The sequence below is a fragment of the Carcharodon carcharias genome, chromosome 2 (assembly GCF_017639515.1).
Source record: "Carcharodon carcharias isolate sCarCar2 chromosome 2, sCarCar2.pri, whole genome shotgun sequence".
Classification (NCBI taxonomy): domain Eukaryota; kingdom Metazoa; phylum Chordata; class Chondrichthyes; order Lamniformes; family Lamnidae; genus Carcharodon; species Carcharodon carcharias.
In genome coordinates, this window is record NC_054468.1 from 213,874,014 (window position 1) to 213,891,371 (window position 17,358).

Genomic DNA, 17,358 nt, shown 5'->3' on the forward strand with positions numbered 1-17,358 from the left:
CCGCATGGACTCCCAGCACAGGTACGCTCTGCGTTTCTGAGGAGGGCTGGATGGGAAGTCCGGGCCAGAAATGCGGAGCCTCAGCATCGTGTGTAAAACAAAAAGATCCGATGCTGATTGCCAGTCCTTGGAAGATTCGGCCCATTTAATGAATCTCTGAGGTTTTGGGGGCAAAGTGGATAAAATCGCCAAAACACCTCTTGGGGAAAAAAAATGAGGCCGTTGACAAAACTTTTATCATCTAATTCGCAAATGCTCCTCACACACACGAGAGATAAAATATAAAAGCCAAAAATGAATGTCAGCGCGATCAAAGCGCTGAGTAATGGCAACAAAGGTGGGGAAACCCACAAATGGCAACATTGTCACGACGTCAGCTGGCAACTTCGGCAGGCGCTTCCCAATCACTCCTCCCAGCCAGAGGGGGCGCTGTGAGCGGCGGTGGCGCGCCGTGAGGTTCCGGTTCCGGCTCAAGGGTGAAGTGCCGGTTGCCATGTGGGGAGAGTGTGAGAGTGAAAAGTAAAATTATTCGCTTTTAAAAAAAAGGTGAGTTTAATACGTTATGAGAGGAAGTGGCTCAGGAACATTAAGTCACACTTTAAAGTGCGGGTGCTCCTATGACAAAATGTGTTTAACTTTTTTTCAGGTTTTATTGGTCTGAACAGGTAACTTTGCTGCTGTTTCATTAGTGTTAGGATGGAGCAAGTTCCTTGCAGGCAGTCAGTTACCATGTTCTTATTATTTAAACAATAATGTCAATAGTTTCTCAACTGGACTTTTGCTGGTAGAAAAAGAAAACACTCATGCTTATAGCATTAGCTTTAAGAAATAAAAGACATTGGCTTTATATAAAAAAAAGACAGTGCTCTCATTATATTCTGCCTGTCAGCACTTGGGAAATGTTAATTGCGAAGCCTAGGTAACCCACACTGTCGTGCACCCATTTAAACTTAGTGTTTTTTCTACGTGAAATGGTTTAAAATAAGTGTTATTTTTGAACTGAAGTGAGTGAGAGTTAACGCACCCCAAAATTCCTCCCACCTGGCTGGTTTTGGACCACACTGCCTGAGATAATGTCTCAATGTAAAACTTCCCGTAGAATCCTATGCCTGATTCTGGTGCCCCCCTGGACAATAACAAGGCTCTGACTGAAATTCTAGGATGACATGGCCTGCAATCAACCAGGCAACTTTAAAATTTGCACCTTGTATTGTTTTTAATGGCACCTGTATTGCATATTTGAAGCAAATACATGCTGCAGAGTCAAAGTTTGAACTTAGCAGAAAAGCCACAACCCTTAAGTGGCACAAGGTGCTAGAGTTGACTATTTAAAGTGAAGGGGTGATGTTTTAGCTGATTGGAGATAAAATTATGATGGAATTACATAAGTCAATCAGCATTTCGATTGAGTATTCTAACAGGTGGGTTCATCAGCTTTCACATGTACACTGATGACACTTACCACCCCTCTCCTCGACAGTCTCTGATTTGTCAGACATTCAGTCCAGGATCGGCACAAATTTCCTCCAACCAAATATTGGGAAGACAAAACCATTGACTTCTGCCCTCGCCACAAACTCCACTCCCTAGTCACTGACTCTAACCCTCACCCTGGCTATGGTATTTCAGGCTAAATCATTGCGGCCTATTTCACTTGAAAATGAGTTTCCAATGACATATCCACTGTATCACCAAGACCACCTATGCCCATCTCCGTAATATTGTTTTCTTCTGCTCCTGCCTCAGCTCATCAACTGCTGAAATGCTCATCCATCCCTTTGTTACCTTGAGACTCAGCTCTCCTGGCCAGTTCCTGGACCCATTCACCCAGTTCCACTGCGCTCGTTGCTAGACCATGAGCCAATATAGATCAAAGCTTCAATTTTAAACAACTACTCATCCTTGTTTTCAAATCCCTCCTTTGCCTTGCCCATCCCTATCTTTATAACTTCCTCCTGCCCTACAATACATTGAGATCTCTGCACTCTTCTGCATCCCCATTTTAATAATTTCACCATTAGCTGCTAAACCTTCAACTCCCTGCAACCTAGGCTCTGAAATTCCCTCCATAAGCCTCTCCCTCTCTCTTCTCTTTCAAGATATTCTTTAAAACCTACTATTTTGACCAAATTGTTGGCCACAAGACCTAATACCTCCTTATTCCACTCTGTGCCATATTTTGTTTGATAATTCTTTTGTGAAGAACCGCGGGTGTTTTAGCTCTTAACAGTACCACATAAATGCAGCTTGTTGTCTGGACCTGTAAGGAGATTGAGGGGAAATATCTTAGATCAGAAGCTAATAAAGTCAGTATTCCAATAAGAATGTTGTAGAGTATCAAGAGGGACGATAACATACAGGTATTGAACTTTATTGGAAGGTTGTAGGAGACCAAAGACAGAAAGGGCAAGTTGGCAAGAGAAAGTGAAGTTCAAGTGCCAGTTCATCAAGACATCAGATTATGTTCGTAGATAGCAAGGCAAAGCAGTCGCCAATTTGCATTTAGTTTCCATGTTGAGGAGACTGTGTGGTAAGAGTTAATATGGTGAATTCAGTTGCATTAAGTATACAGAGGGGGTTTGGAGTTAGCAATAAATGAATAAGTATTGCATCTACAATGCTTATATAGAAAGGTGTCAGGAAAGACGAGCTGGATGCATGGAAGGTATAAAAATGAACAAGGGTATCCGAGAGGGAATGGTCCCTCCAGAAAGTGGAGAGGAAAAGTTAGGGTGGAAATAGTGGAAGATGATCAAGTGGAAGACGGAGGCCAGTGTGTTGAGGGCAAGGAGGCGTTTGTTATAAGGACAAGGGCTAAACACATGGTCCAAGAAATAGTGCAAAAACACAGTCAAGGAACCTGTCAAATATTTCATTTGCAAAAAAGGACATTTGGGCTGGGATTTTATTGGCCCATTGTGAACCCAGATGTCGGAACCAAATATGGGTCCCAAGCCCACGTGGGTGAATAGTGGGGCCATCAGTGATCAGCAGTGACCAGCTAAAAGGCTGCCACTAGGACCACCATCCCATTAAGGATGGCAGCTCTGCAGCTATGGTAGCTCCACTGATAGAGGTAGCCGCTGCTGAGGCTAAAGAGGGGGCGTCGCTTTGGGGAGCCCTCGAAGGGCTGGAGGAAAATATATTGTTGTGCCAGGGCCAGGCAGGCTGACCCTGGTGCTCAGAAAGGTAAACTCTTCAATGACAGAGCGGGGCTATGGGTGTGACTATTGCTGCCATGGACCCACTGTAAAGGAGCCCCACTCCAGGAAGCTACCTTGATTTAGTTGGCGGTCTTCCCACATGATGGGGGGGGGGGCATTCTGAAACTGGTGAAATACCAGTGTGCTGATAAAATGATTATCTGTCAATAGGCCAATTAATTATCTAATTGGCCACCCACTTCTGATTGGCAGGCCACTGCACTATTACTTCCCACTGCTTGGAATATCCCATAGCAGCAGGAACATGCCAGTCTTCCCCCCCAATGCCATCTGTCATCATTTAGCAGTCCTCCCACCTTCCAGCCCATCCCCAAAACCCTGGTAAAATTCTAGCTGGTTTCTAACATGCAGTTAACAAAGAAATATAGCAGGCTGAGAAATGGGGAAAAAGTGATAGAACCTTTGCTCAAAGTGAGAAGGAAAGATAGTTATTCCAGGTACTTGTGGGTTTGTGATGGGTGCCCATAGAAATCATCAGGGATGGAGAAAGCAAGGCCCAGAAAGGGGAGAGAATCAAAAATGGACCAAGCGAAGATGAGCAATGAATGAAATTTGAAAGCGTAGTTACTTTCTAAGATCAGAGCAAAAGCAGGAAGCTTTACTGATGGTCATCAGTGTCAATTAGAAGTGGCCAGAGAGGATCTGAAGAGGACTGGGGTAAGCTGAGTTGACAGGGTGGGGCGGGATCCACATATCTTAATAAATCTAGGAGCTATAATAATGGCTTTTAGTAAGAGCAAGCGAGTGAAGTTGGAAAAAAAATTCAGTGGGTAAACATTTTCAGCCAGGTGGAGGTGGTGGGTGAGGAATGTTGGAACCACAGCTCAGGAAAGAAGTGGAGGACTAAGAGACCATGTAGGTGAGGGGTGGAGGTGTATAGAGAAATGAGCAAAGCCAATTTTCTGGCTAATATTTGCCTGTGTTTTTTTTTAACAGTGGATGGCCAGACATTTTGTTAAGAGTTGAGGGGGGCTGAAGGTTCTTTCTGGACTGATCCACATCTATCCAGTAGCCTTGTAGCAGCAAGATTAATGTGTCTGGCAAAGGCCTGAGACCAGGTCGCATTCTCGGCTGAAACTGCTGCACATCACTACCTAAAAAAAATCTAAAAATACTTTTTATCAAAAAGAACAGATGGTTGGATGATTTATATATAGAGTAAATATATTGGATATCTAGTGAAATAGGGACTAGTGTTTGTTTTCAGATGCTGACAAATCTGAATGTGAGTTTTCAGCAATTTGCTTTTATTAAAATGTAGGCATTAAAATGTTTCCATATAGTTTACTTTTGTATTTCACCAATAATTGTAAATATTTACAAAAAAAGACGTGAGGTTATAACATAGAATAAAATAATTTTTGCTTTATTCTGGACAGTTTATTAAATTTGTTATGGATACCTCGCCTCTGCTGATTCTTCAAACCCATACAGAATCAATTAACTTCTTATGAAAAAATCCTGGATAAGTGTTGTACTGGGAAACATCTTTTCAAGGAAACTTGTTAAACCTGACAAACAAACTTCAAAGTAAAGTTGTTAGTTTATATGGTGCAATTTATAATGGTAAAAAGGGTTATTCAAAAGCAAGTTTCTTACCAGCATTTTACTGTGTTTTATTAAAAGTTAAATTGCCATAGTGAGAACTTGACCTTGGAAATACAATGCATTCATCATTACATTTTCTCCTCCTCCCCACCACCCCCCTCCACAACCAGGAGAGCAAAATGACTTCTTTAGCCTTTCAGCTGAAACGCTTGGCTGTACCGCAGAATGACCAAAGTCTCCTGTCTCGCAGAGAAGCAGCATCGTTGCTGTTTGATTGTAAGGAAGCTGCTACTATTGACAGAGACACTTTCTATGCCATAGGTAAGTGTTGAATCCGTTCTGCATTTCCATACTTCAACAAGTTGTCCTTGGGAGTTGTTACTGGTAAAGTGTCAGGATTACTATAACTGCCTCAGATATAACCTGCCAGGTTACTATGCCACCGCTGCAAAACCTTGTATACCTTAGTATATGCAATTTATCTTATTTTATTCCCACCTTGGTTGTCCCACTCAGTTAAATTTTGGAGTTTAACTTCCTTGGAGTATTCATGTGCATACTTAACATCATCATCTTCAAATGTTCCATTTTTTCCCGAACTGAGATCCTTTCCAGTTACTTACTTTTAATTTGTCCCTCATTCTTTTTAAACGTTGTCATTTTTAAAATCATAAATTTTGTCGTAGTCCTTACCATTGCTAATTGCTGTGATCATTACTCACTGGAGGTTCCAACACTACCGTGTGCGTGCATGTATGTGTGTCATCCAGATCACTTTTAAGAATCAGAACTGTATGTGAATTTTGGGTCGTTCACATATTAGGTATTGTTAATACTCTATTCAGAAGGTCTGATTTTATTCCCAGTTCCCAGTTTATATCGTGTGGATTGAAGTTACCCAATATTACATTATTGTACTTACATATTGTCCTTACCTCATTGTATGTTATCGCCCTTATACTGGCCAGGCACACCGTAGAAACTATTGTTAATTCTTCCTCCATCTGCTTGTTAGCTGAAAACAGACAACTTTGTTTACTGTCTTTGTCTATGGTATCAATTCGCCTTCCTTAATTTCAAGATTCTTCTGAACATACATAAAATTACTCCTATGATATCTTTTTGGAAGAACCTGCATGGCTGCACATTGAATTCTTTTCCACCTGCTGCATCCCTTTGTGTTTGTTTCGTTTGTCTGGCTTTCCTTGTTGCCTTGTTATTCCTGCCTCTCTCCTAGCCCACCACCCAAGCTCTTGTTTATAGCTCCTCATATATGGTTGAATGAATCTCAATTCACATCTCTATGCTGACAGCTATCCTTTCTGATTTGTCAAACTGAAGGCATCAATCCGTTATCTAAAAGTCCAAGATCCTCAACCAGTATCAACTAGCAAGCCATTCATTGGCTTCAATATTCCTATTTGTGAGCTTCAGCAAGAGTTTTCTCCCAGTGTCAGTGACTCTCATACAATTGCCACCTTATCAGAAAATTACAGGCTACACACTTGTGTATATCCAATAAGTTCACCCATTATGCTTAAAACCCAGCCAGTGGCCAGGGACCTTGGAAGCTTTGCTTGCTGTCATTTTCCAGAAAAACAGTAATTATCCAGAGAACGTAGCCTCTCTCGCGCTTTCCCAGCACTGTTCTTAAATTTGCATTTTGGATATCTGACTGCTTCTTCCCAGTGTCGTTAATTTACACATTGGGCTACCACTCTTCTGCTCTGCAACACCCCAGCCACTCTTTGTTCAATATCCATCACCTGCTTTTTTAGGAACAGCATTTTCCCTAGTCGTCACCAAAACTGCTGTGACGTTTTCTCAATTTGTCCTTCCTTTTCCTAAATATGCTCCATACATAACCCAGTCACTGATACCTATTTGACAATTATTTCTTCTAATGCTCTTCCTGCTCATTCCACAGCCTCTTCCTTCACTGTTGCTTCCCTAACCAGCTCTTCATACACTTTTTTTCCAGTTGATCCCCATGCATAATTATTTCTTCTATTGAGTCACATATCACTTTGATCCTTTCACACTCACCAGTGTCCATGTGCCATTAACACCAAATTCCTGATAGTGCTATTAATACGAAGATTGCTATCTGAATTCCACAGTTCTAGCAACCGTAAAAATATCACATCACATACCAGCTTTTGCTTATATTTCACCTTTCACCTGCTTGTGCAATTGAGGCCCCACTTTTTTATATCCATAGAATGTCTTGTTATCTCTGTCGTTAAATTAAATGTATACTTTATAATTACTTCAGGGGCTGCTCTTGTTTGTTACAATTTCAAACAGCTCCCTTTTTTTCTTGATGCAAAAATATATTTTCTGTTTGAATACAAAAATGATACCTGGGGGTCAAATTTTGCTTTTTGTGCTCTTTTTCTTGCCCTTACCTGCACGCCTCCTTTCCTGAAGCATGTAAATCCCCTCTAATAATTAAACAATTGCCATCTGTTAGATTGGTTTTGGAGGAGGCTTATTAAGTGAGCATGCATGCATGTCGATGTTATGGAGTGCACAATAGATATTTTCTTTAATTATGTTTACGGTTTATAGGTGACTTATACTAGACCGTCAAAGTAACCTTTTAGGATTTATGATGCATTAAAGCTCAAATCCATCCCTTAAGTTGTATGGCTTGTGGTCTAAACTTTAAGTAAAAGTTGAATTAGTAATACCTTTTTTTTTAAATGGGAGGTTCTAATGGCATAATATCTTCCTTTAAAGTTCCTTTATATCATTTGTTCTAACACTGTTTCTACATTCACAAAGGATGTACAGGTCTTGAGGAACTTATTGGAATTGATTCATCTTTCGAAGAATTTCAGTCAACACTCTTCAGCCAAGCTTCCAAAGGTCTGGAGCGTAGTGTTCAGACTAAAGCAGTGAACGCCCAGCTCAATGAGAATATATTGGTTTTTCTGACGCGTTTATCTCCATATTTTATGCTAAAACCAGCCCAGAAATGCCTTGAATGGCTTATTCACAGGTAAGTTGACAATCATGATGTACTAATGATTTAGAATTTAGAAAATAATGGATTTTTTTCTTAGACAAACAGATTTGAACCTATTAAAGCTCTGAATGTCTATGTTCTTAATCAAAGTGACCTCTATTCAAATCTATACCCTCTTGCCGATCAAACCTAGCTAATTACACTTTTATATTTTGCAGTAACCAATGTAAGCAAGGAATCAGTAGATTTTTTTAAAGCAGAATAAAATATTTTGCTGAACGATACAACTTGTGATCATAGCACACGTTGTTTTGAGGAGGTGGGCCGGTTACTTCCGTTACATGAAAATAATTAGAGCAATGTGATCTTAAGGGTTTTAACTTCTGTGTACACGTTTCACTAGGTTCCACGTTCATCTGTACAATCAGGACAGTTTGATTGGTTGCATTCTTCCCTATCATGAGACCAAAGTGTTTGTGAGAGCTATTCAGCTTCTTAAAATCAGTGACCCAACTCATCGCTGGCACTGGCTGGAGCCCATACAGGTAGATATCATTCAAACACTGTAATTAAAACCTGCATATATAAGATTTTTATTCTGCTGTTATCAAAGCTATGATATACAATGGATAGGAATACTTGATAGTCCTCAGGGATTTTGTAACCATTTTATTTTAGCATATATTTCAGATTTTTTTTTTGAAAGAATCAAGGCATATTAGAATTTAATTTGGATGGCTGTGTGGTGAAAATCGATGAATGCATTGGGACCAGTCTGTAATTTTCCTGCCTGTCAAAATTGCTTTTTATAATTGACTGACTGTTCCCATAATTCAGATTGTAAATTCTATAAGAGCTTGGTTAATGGCAGTTGACCATCTTTCGACTTTCTGGGCAGGTTTCCAGAGCAAAATATTTTTTTCAGTGCTGCTGACATGGGTTAATGGGGCTATTTTTTGTGCCAGGTATTAATTCTCTTCATGTTTGTTTTTATTATCAATGATCCAATAAGTGGTTAGCATTGAAATTGTTGTGGCAAAGCCCCTCAACCATACAACCCCTTTGGCAACTGTTAGCTATAATTAGTGCACTAAGATCTCTAAATATCTGGATTCAATCTCAACCACTTTTGATCCAAGTACTAGAAGATGCACAAGTAATTTCTATGAGTCAGTTGATGTAGTGTAAAGAATGCAGGGAGGGAAAAGAAAGAATTCATTATCCTTGGATAATACACCACTTGATGGGATAAGATGTCATTTGAGGGGCATGGTGTAGTACAACGTGGTATCTGAGTGAAAAAAGGTGTCCACCAGGAATGCAGTGTGCTATAGCCTGAATCAGCCATTCTGTATTTAGGTAACGTAGCTGCAGTTATTGCAAACTACCATTCCAATAAGTTGTTGCACTTTTTCATTATCTGTACAGAAACCAGGCGTCCCATTGGCAAGAAGTACATTAATCACACATTGTTACAAAGACCTGAACTTTATGGATTTTATCTGCAGTCTGGTAACTAAAGCTATCAAGGTTTGTACGTTCAAAACAACTTCAGGTTTGAAGATTTAGCTTCATCTGTAACCTGATTGGACTTTTTGCATTGACTGTTTTCACACGCGTGCTTAAAAACTGTAACTGAAAGCATATTGTAAAACTGCCATTGTAGATGTGGTGCAAAAGATCCCTAAAAAAGGCACTGCAAGGCGTGGTACTGAATCATGCAGACCAAGAAACACCACAGCTTAATACCTGGTGTGTGCTGCTGAACTCACTTGCTGATAGTGAAGACATTATTGTTGGTCTCAGTGTTCCAAGGCTAAGGAGGGATAAAAGAAACCATGGTTGTCACTCCTGTGGTCTGTGGTTAGCACTGGAAAATCCATGTATGTTTGGGTCAGAGGGTACAGAATCTGTCTCGCATATGATGTTCTCCACATTTAATGAACTGGTGATTTCTGTCTGAGCTCACACGTGAAAACTGCCACATGGAAATTCAGGGATCTTTCCAACACTCGTGGGCACATAGTGCAGCTGTCAGGAGGAAATGCTGAAAATTTGGTCATCAAAAAGAAAAATTCTAATATGAAATAATTCTAACTATCAGTTTCACTTTTTTTAGGCATTTGCAGATTATCCTGGCAATGCAGCACAGTTGAGGGTTCTTTTTTCTTTTTATGCATCCACCATTGTGCCAGCATTAAATGCTGTGGAAAAGATAACAGACACCATAGTAGCCAAACTGCTTCCATATATCCAGAAGGTAACACATTGTATGTTTGCATGTTTGTCTGTGTGTGTGAAGTTAAATCATGGGGAGGACATTTGTTTTAGCTTAAATATATACCCTGAAATAAAAGCAAAATACTGTGGATGCTGGAAATCTGATTTTAAAAAAAAAGTGATGGAATGTTCTGAAGAACAGCCATATTTGACCCAAAAGTTAACTTTATTTCTCTCTCCACAGAGACCTGCTGAGTATTTCCAGCACTTTTGTTTTTTATTTTATAATATGCTGAATTCAGTTCACTCACTAGTTATGGCTGCACTGTCCATTGTGTACAGAAGCTCAAAAACAAAGTTAACCATTAATTTGCCAAAGGATAGATTACACTGTTGGGTGGGGGATTGGGTTTGCCATTGCTTCTTAATACACCAGTTTAATTCTTGATAGCGTCTTAGCTTCAGCTATCAGGGTCAAGTACAAAAAACAACATCCCTTGCAGCAGTGATCTTTGATTGTATGCTCTTTGTTGTCACCTATAATAAAGTTCTTTAAATGGCACTCAGTACTCCCATTTGAATTATACTATGCTTGTCATCTGTATTGTGGGGCATTGTCATAATAAATGCTTTTCTTCTCATTTTTAGGGACTGAAATCTTCATTGGCAGATTATAGAGCTGCTACTTATATGATAATCTGTCAGCTTGCTGTTAAGGTTGTCATGGAAACCACTCTGATAAACACTTTGGCCCAGCAGATCAGCAAAGCTCTTGTGAAGATTCCAACTCTGATACGAGAGGGACTGAGTTGCCTGATTATTTTACTGCAGCACCAAAAGAGAGAAAATATTAGTAAAAAGTAAGTACAGTATTTTCTTTTGTGCTCCGTGGCTGAATTGTCAATAGGAAGTGCCTTGGGATGTTTTACTATGTTATAATCAGCATATAAATACAAATAGTTCTTCATTGAGCAATGGCACCTCCATTATCCATTATAACAAATGCTGCCACGTTCATCAGGTAGGGAAATTTGGAGGATAGCCAAGCCCATGAACTGTACTGCATCCATACCCAAGGTATGAAGAACAGTTCAATAAAAGTTTTATTCACTAAGAAAAGATGAAAAACAAATAACAAAAACTGCAGTTTGAGGCAACACCTTTCCTTTGTCCTTGTGAAGATTCTGACTGATATGTTTCTATTATATTAATGTTAAGAGTCAGAAATATTGTGGAGCTTTGCTGGTACCCTTTAGTTTGTATTTGCTTTAGATTCTTTGATTGGGGAGGTCATCAAATATACATACTACACATGAAATGGATAATTTTAGAAGTGGAAGTTATATTTGTGCATGCAATAAGAAGCATGTTCTTTTGTTAATTCCCCATCTAATAATGCAGATAAGGAAATATTCTGGTTGTCCATGGTAACAGAAATTTCTAAAGTGATTCTGCCTTTGAGATGCCTTATTAATTCTGTGGAGCTATTTAATTTCTGTAGGTGGACATTTAAAGCCTGTTCTCACTTTCTAGTCAGTTAGCTTCTCTTCACACTTATACTAAACAAACTTACCCATTGGAACCAGGCTGTATTACGGAGCTGAACTAACCTGTCACAGCCGCAGACAGTATGAAAGTAGGGGTAACATTAGCATGGTGCTTACGTTACTGGACTAGGCAGAGAATGTGACTTCACCATTTTTTTTTAAAAAGGAGCCAAAATCCAAATAGTTCACTGCATTCTTGCTAATGTGAACACACAGGGAAATATACACCATGGGTCTGTATGCCATGACCAGTCATAAACGCCTAGGGCATGGTGTTTTGAGATCGTACTGCACTACTACATTACATGCTGGAAAAACTCAGCAGGTCTTCTCATGTTCGGAATTCCAAAGAAGAGTCATACTGGACTTGAAATGTTAGCTCTGTTTCTCTCTCCACAGATGCTGCCAGACCTGCTGAGTTTTTCCAGCACTTTGTTTTTGTTTCAGACCTCCAGCTTCTGCAATATTTTGCTTTTATTTTAGTGTTCCATTGGTATGTTTGTTTAATCACCTTTGGGTGTTGAAAAACATAAGACAGGGTTTTCTTTATTTATTCCATCGTGGGATGTGGGTGCTGCTGGCTAGGCCAACATTTGTTGCCCATCCCCAATTGTCCTTGAGAAAGTGGTAGTGAGATGCCTTCTTGAACTGCTGCAGTCCATGTTATATAGAAACACCCACGGTGCTGTTGGGAAGAGAGTTCCATGGTTTTGACCCAGCAACAGTGGAGGAATGGCAATATAGTTCCAAATCAGGATGGTATGAGGCTTGAAGTGGAACTTGCAAGAGGTGGTGTTCCCATACTTCTGCTGCCCTTGCCCTTCTAGGTGGTAGAGGTTAGCAATGAAAAGAAAAAGCGTATCACATCTTTTGTTTTACTGTTTACCCATGTTCCGATTGTTGTTTTTATTTTCTTCCCTGAGTAATATCTCATTTCTGTAACATTTCGCAAATGAACCAGAGGTAGATGGATATTCATTTGAAAGAATGGTAATCTTCAAGCAATTTTATTTCTATAGTGGAATAAATTAAAGTTCAAAAACACTCATTTACACCAGGAACTGCTGGAGTGAAAGGGGCTTTCTAGCTGAGCCCACTAGCTACTTCGGGAATTTAAAAAGCATAGATTTGTGAAAACATTTATTATTAAATGTTTCACACTTAATCTGTGATCCAGGTGACTTTTCCTCCAGTGAAATAAGAACTATGTTAGCGAGTTCAATGTGACATTGGAATATTTCTGTGATTCGATTTCTAGACTTGGGGAATGTTTAGTACTTGATTGTGCTGACCACCATCCTGCAACTTTGTAATTCCACTTCAATCTGCTAAACAGGATGCAGTTGAGGCGTTTTAGGGGCAGTTATTTATGATGATACATTTAGTTCAAAACTATTATCCTGAAGAATTATTTGAGTAAAAAAAAAACCCTCATGTTAGGATAATGCAAATTGCCAAAATCCATGAGAAAGGCAATACTGTTCAAGCTGTTTCACGATAAAGTTACGAAAGCAAGATAATGTGGATGCTGGAAATCCGATATGTCTTTCCTGTTGCTCAGCTGAGGATTCCCCTCCCTGCTTTGGTTGACAGGGCCCTCCATCATGTCCGATCTATTTCACTTCTGCTCTCATCATTTCCCCACCCTCCCAAACCATGATGGGATTCCCCTGGTCCTCACCTTTCACCCTGCCAGCCTCCACATTCAATAGATCACCCACTGCCATTTTCGCCAGCTCCCATGTGATGCCACTACTAAACACACCTTCCCCTGCCTTTCCCTTTCAGAATCCTGAAGGGACCCTTCTCTCTGAGACACCCTGGTATACTCCTCATTCACCTCTAACATCTCTTCCCTTTCCTACAACACCTTTCCATGCAAATTTGTGGCATCAAGTGTGGCCTCATGGAGCCCTAGTTAAACTGGAGTCACTGGGAATCAGTGGGGGAGAGCTCCAATGGTTGGAGCCATACCTAGCACAAAGGAGGATGGTTGTAGTTGTTGGAGGTCAATCATCTCAGCTCCAGAACATCACTGCAGAAGTTCCTCAGGTAGTGTCCTACGCCCAACCATCTCAACTGCTTCATCAATGGCCTTCCTTCCATCATAAGGTCAGAAATGGGGATGTTCGCTGATGATTGCACAATGGCCAGCACCATTTGCAACTCTTCAAATACAGAAGCAATCTGTGTCCAAATGCAGCAAGACCTGGATGACATTCAGGCTTGGGCTGATAAGTGGCAAGTTACATTTGCACCAGGCAACAACCATCTCTAACAAGAGAGAATCCAACCATGCGTGCTTGACATTCAATGGCATTACTATCGTTGAATCCCTCACTATCAATATCCTTAGGGTTACCATTGACCAGAAACTGAACTGGACCAGCCATATAAAAACTGTGGCTACAAGAACAGGCCAAAGATTGGGAATTCTTCGGTGAGTAACTCACCTCCTGAGTCCCCAAAGCCTGTCCACCATCTACAAGGCTCAAGTCAGGAGTATGATGGAATACTCTCCGCTTGCCTGGATGAATGCAGCTTCAACAACACTTTAAGAAGCACGACACCATTCAGGTCAAAGCAGCCTGCTTGATTTGCACCCCGTCCATGACCTTCAACGTTCCCTCCCTTCACTACCAATGCACCATGGCAGCAATGTGTAACATCCACAAGATACTTTGCAGAAACTCACCAAGGCTCCTTAGGCAGCACCTTCCAAACCCGCGACCTCTACCACCAAGAAGAACAAGGGCAGCAGATGCATGGAAACACCACCACCTACAAGTTCCCCTCCAAGGCACACACCATCCTGACTTCTAACTATATCGCTGTTCCTTCACTGTTGCTGAGTCAAAATCCTGGAACTCCCTTCCTAACAGCACCGTGGGCGTATACACGCAACATGGAATGCAGCAGTTCAAGAAGGTGGCTCCCCACCCCCACTTCAAGGGCAATTAGGGATGGGCAATAAATGTTGGCCTAACCAGTGACATCCACATGCCGTGAAAGATTTTTTTTTAAAAAGCTCTGGAGGTATAACACCTGTCCTTTTAACTTCTCACCATCCAAGGTCCTAAACACACTTTCCAAGTGAAACAGCAATTTAATTGTACTTCTTTCAATTTAGTTTATTGAATTCTCTGCTCACGATGTGGTCTCCTCTATGGTGGGGAGACCAAAAGTAGACTGGGTGACCATTTGCTGAACACCTCCATTCAGTTCACAAGCATGACTCTAAACTTCCTGTCACTTGTTATTTTAATTTTCCACCTTGCTCCCACTCTGACTTTTCTATCCATGGCCTGCTACAGAGTTCCAGTGAAGCTCAATGCAAGATCGAGGAACAGCACCTCATCTTTTGTTTCGGCACTCTACTGCCTTTGGGACTCAACATTAAGTTCAACAATTTTAGATCATAACTTCTGCCTCCACCTTGTTCTGTGTTTCTTGCCTGGTCAGCCTCATCTCTTTTCTTTCTTTATCCTTTCTTGTTGCATTGAGCTGGCTGCTATGTAGCCATTCATGCCTCATCTGGTCACATAATTTATTTCTTTACTATACCCCTTACTGCTCTCTTTGGCTTTTGAACAACAAAATAGTTTGCTATTTAATCTCACCTGTCTTCCACCCTATCACAGACCTCTTTTGTTCCTCCTGCCCCCTCACATCCTCCCCCTTACCACTGGCTCAAAGCCAGTTACCTTTCTATCTTTCTTCAGTTGTGATGAAAGATCATCTCAACCTGAAATGTTAGCTCCGTTTCCCTCCACAGATGCTGTCTGACCTGCTGAGTTTTTCCAGCGTTTTTTCTTTTTATCATCATAGTAATAATAGTTCGATCACTGAGTCCACATACTTTTTAAATACAGTCTGGACATGGATGTGTTCAGACTATATAGAAGCTTACCTTTTTCTGTGTGTTTTTATGTTCATCAAAAGTCGTTTGTCATTCTCTCAATTTGAAGTTTCATTTACAGGCTTTACTTGACTGCATATTGTATCCTGGAGAAACAAGCATTTATTCAGTTGATTGAAAAAAAATCCTAATGTACAACAGGCTTTCCATATAAAAATTCAGCTTGGTGATGGTTATTTGGACAGCTATCACAATGAAGAAGGGTCCCACCCATAGCTTTTTCTCTTTCAGATGGTCACTCAACTACTTTGTAATTTCTGTTTTTATTCCACATTTCCGGCAACTCTGGTTTTTCTTGTCTCCTATCACTGAAGTGATGTTTGTCTTTTATCTCTAATTGATTAGGAGACACAGCAATAGGAATAATTTAGGTTCCCTGCTTCATTGTCTGATCATTGTTTTCTTTATTTTGCAGAACCTTTAATCATCTCTGTAATATTCCTGACCTCGTTACAATTCTCCAAGAGATTGATGCTCAGTACCAAGTTTCTCCTTTGCTTGACTATTTTCTACCCACTCTGATCCATTCCATAATCACAGGTATCGTTCCGATGATTTTTTAAAATACATTTGCTTTTGCATGCCTGTACACGTTTGTGGCAAATTATCCAGGGTGTCAGTGGACAACAGCATCCTTTTCTGCCTGCCCCTGAGATATTAGTACACCTAAATAAATTTCTTTGCTAAATCCGTTGAATTTTTTTGTGCCTCTGGCTGTGAATTTAAAAAGATTTACCCTTGAATTAAATGAAAGGCTTCATACAGCATCCTAGCATGACAGTAAAACGTCGCAAAGCATTTCACATTCTGAGTTACTTCAAAGCGCAATGGTCAATAGGCAAGTAGATGTGACAGTCGTTCTGTGCACATTGAGATGCCGCAGACAGGAATGCAATGAACTAGCTCGTTAATCTGTTTTTCGAAGTGGTGGTTGAGGGAAGAACGTTACCCAAGATGCTGAGAAAAAATACTGACCCCCTTCAAGTAGTGTCAGAGGAATAATATGCACTAGCACAGGCAAACAGCCTCCATATAACACCTCATCTGAAGGCCAATACTTCTGACCATGCAGCCGTCCCTCAGTACTGCAGTGGAATGTCAGCTTAAGTTGTGCACATGAATCCTTGGTGTGGGACTTGAAACCATAGCCTACTGACTTAATTGTGAAAATGCTGCTCATCTGCACTCCTCTAATCCTGGCCTATTGAGCATCCCCGATTTTAACCCCTCCAAAATTGGTGGCCTTGCCTTTCCCTCTGGAATTCCATCCCTAAAACTCTGCTTCTCTATCTCTCTTTCTTCCTCTAAGACAGTCCTTAAAACTTACCTCATTGATCAAAGATCCTAATTTCACATTAAGTTGCCTAGGGTCATATTTTGTTTCATACACAGTTGTTTGGTCACCCAGAACTTGAATATTGCTGAAATGAAAGGCATGTTGCAGAAGCAATTCGTCTTTCACTCATCAGGACAAATGCAAAAATGCCATATTTCGAACAATCATAACAATATATACTACAAGAAAAAAGGATGCTTATTAGTTGTCAAATTGATTTTGGTTGAGGCGTTGCCATGAGAAAGCATCGTTCCCCATGCTTCTGGTTGTCAGGTAACTTGGCAGTACATCCTAACAATTGGATGATTGAATCAAACAACATATATTCCTCCAGCTGTTCATAATAGTTAGAGTAGAGACCGTACTCAACCAGCCCATACTTGCAAAACCCAAAACAAAACATTTTCCGTTAGATGTGATTCCGTGATTGGGAAGCACTTGCTGAACAATCCTGAATGCGTTAATAGCTACATCAAGCAATTTAAGATAATCAGCCGAGTTCGTAACATGGCTTATTTATGCTTGCTAGATGCGACATAGATTCATATGTTCTCTGCAAACAAAAGGAATCTGTTCAAGCCTTGCACCCTTTT

General features: G+C 40.4%; 1 protein-coding gene across 2 annotated transcripts in view; it reads left to right on the forward strand.

Moving 5' to 3' along the window:
• Window positions 1–442: 442 nt before the first annotated feature.
• heatr1 (HEAT repeat containing 1) overlaps window positions 443–17,358 on the forward strand; it is an 86,747-nt gene continuing 69,831 nt past the window's right edge. For both annotated transcript variants that reach the window (XM_041212301.1, XM_041212304.1), the window contains exons 1-8: window positions 443–546; window positions 4,943–5,093; window positions 7,560–7,776; window positions 8,147–8,288; window positions 9,172–9,273; window positions 9,863–10,003; window positions 10,612–10,823; window positions 15,845–15,969. In XM_041212301.1, the coding sequence (XP_041068235.1) occupies window positions 4,952–5,093; window positions 7,560–7,776; window positions 8,147–8,288; window positions 9,172–9,273; window positions 9,863–10,003; window positions 10,612–10,823; window positions 15,845–15,969 (1,081 nt within the window). In that variant the 5' untranslated portion in view covers window positions 443–546; window positions 4,943–4,951. The remainder of the gene's footprint in view (window positions 547–4,942; window positions 5,094–7,559; window positions 7,777–8,146; window positions 8,289–9,171; window positions 9,274–9,862; window positions 10,004–10,611; window positions 10,824–15,844; window positions 15,970–17,358) is intronic.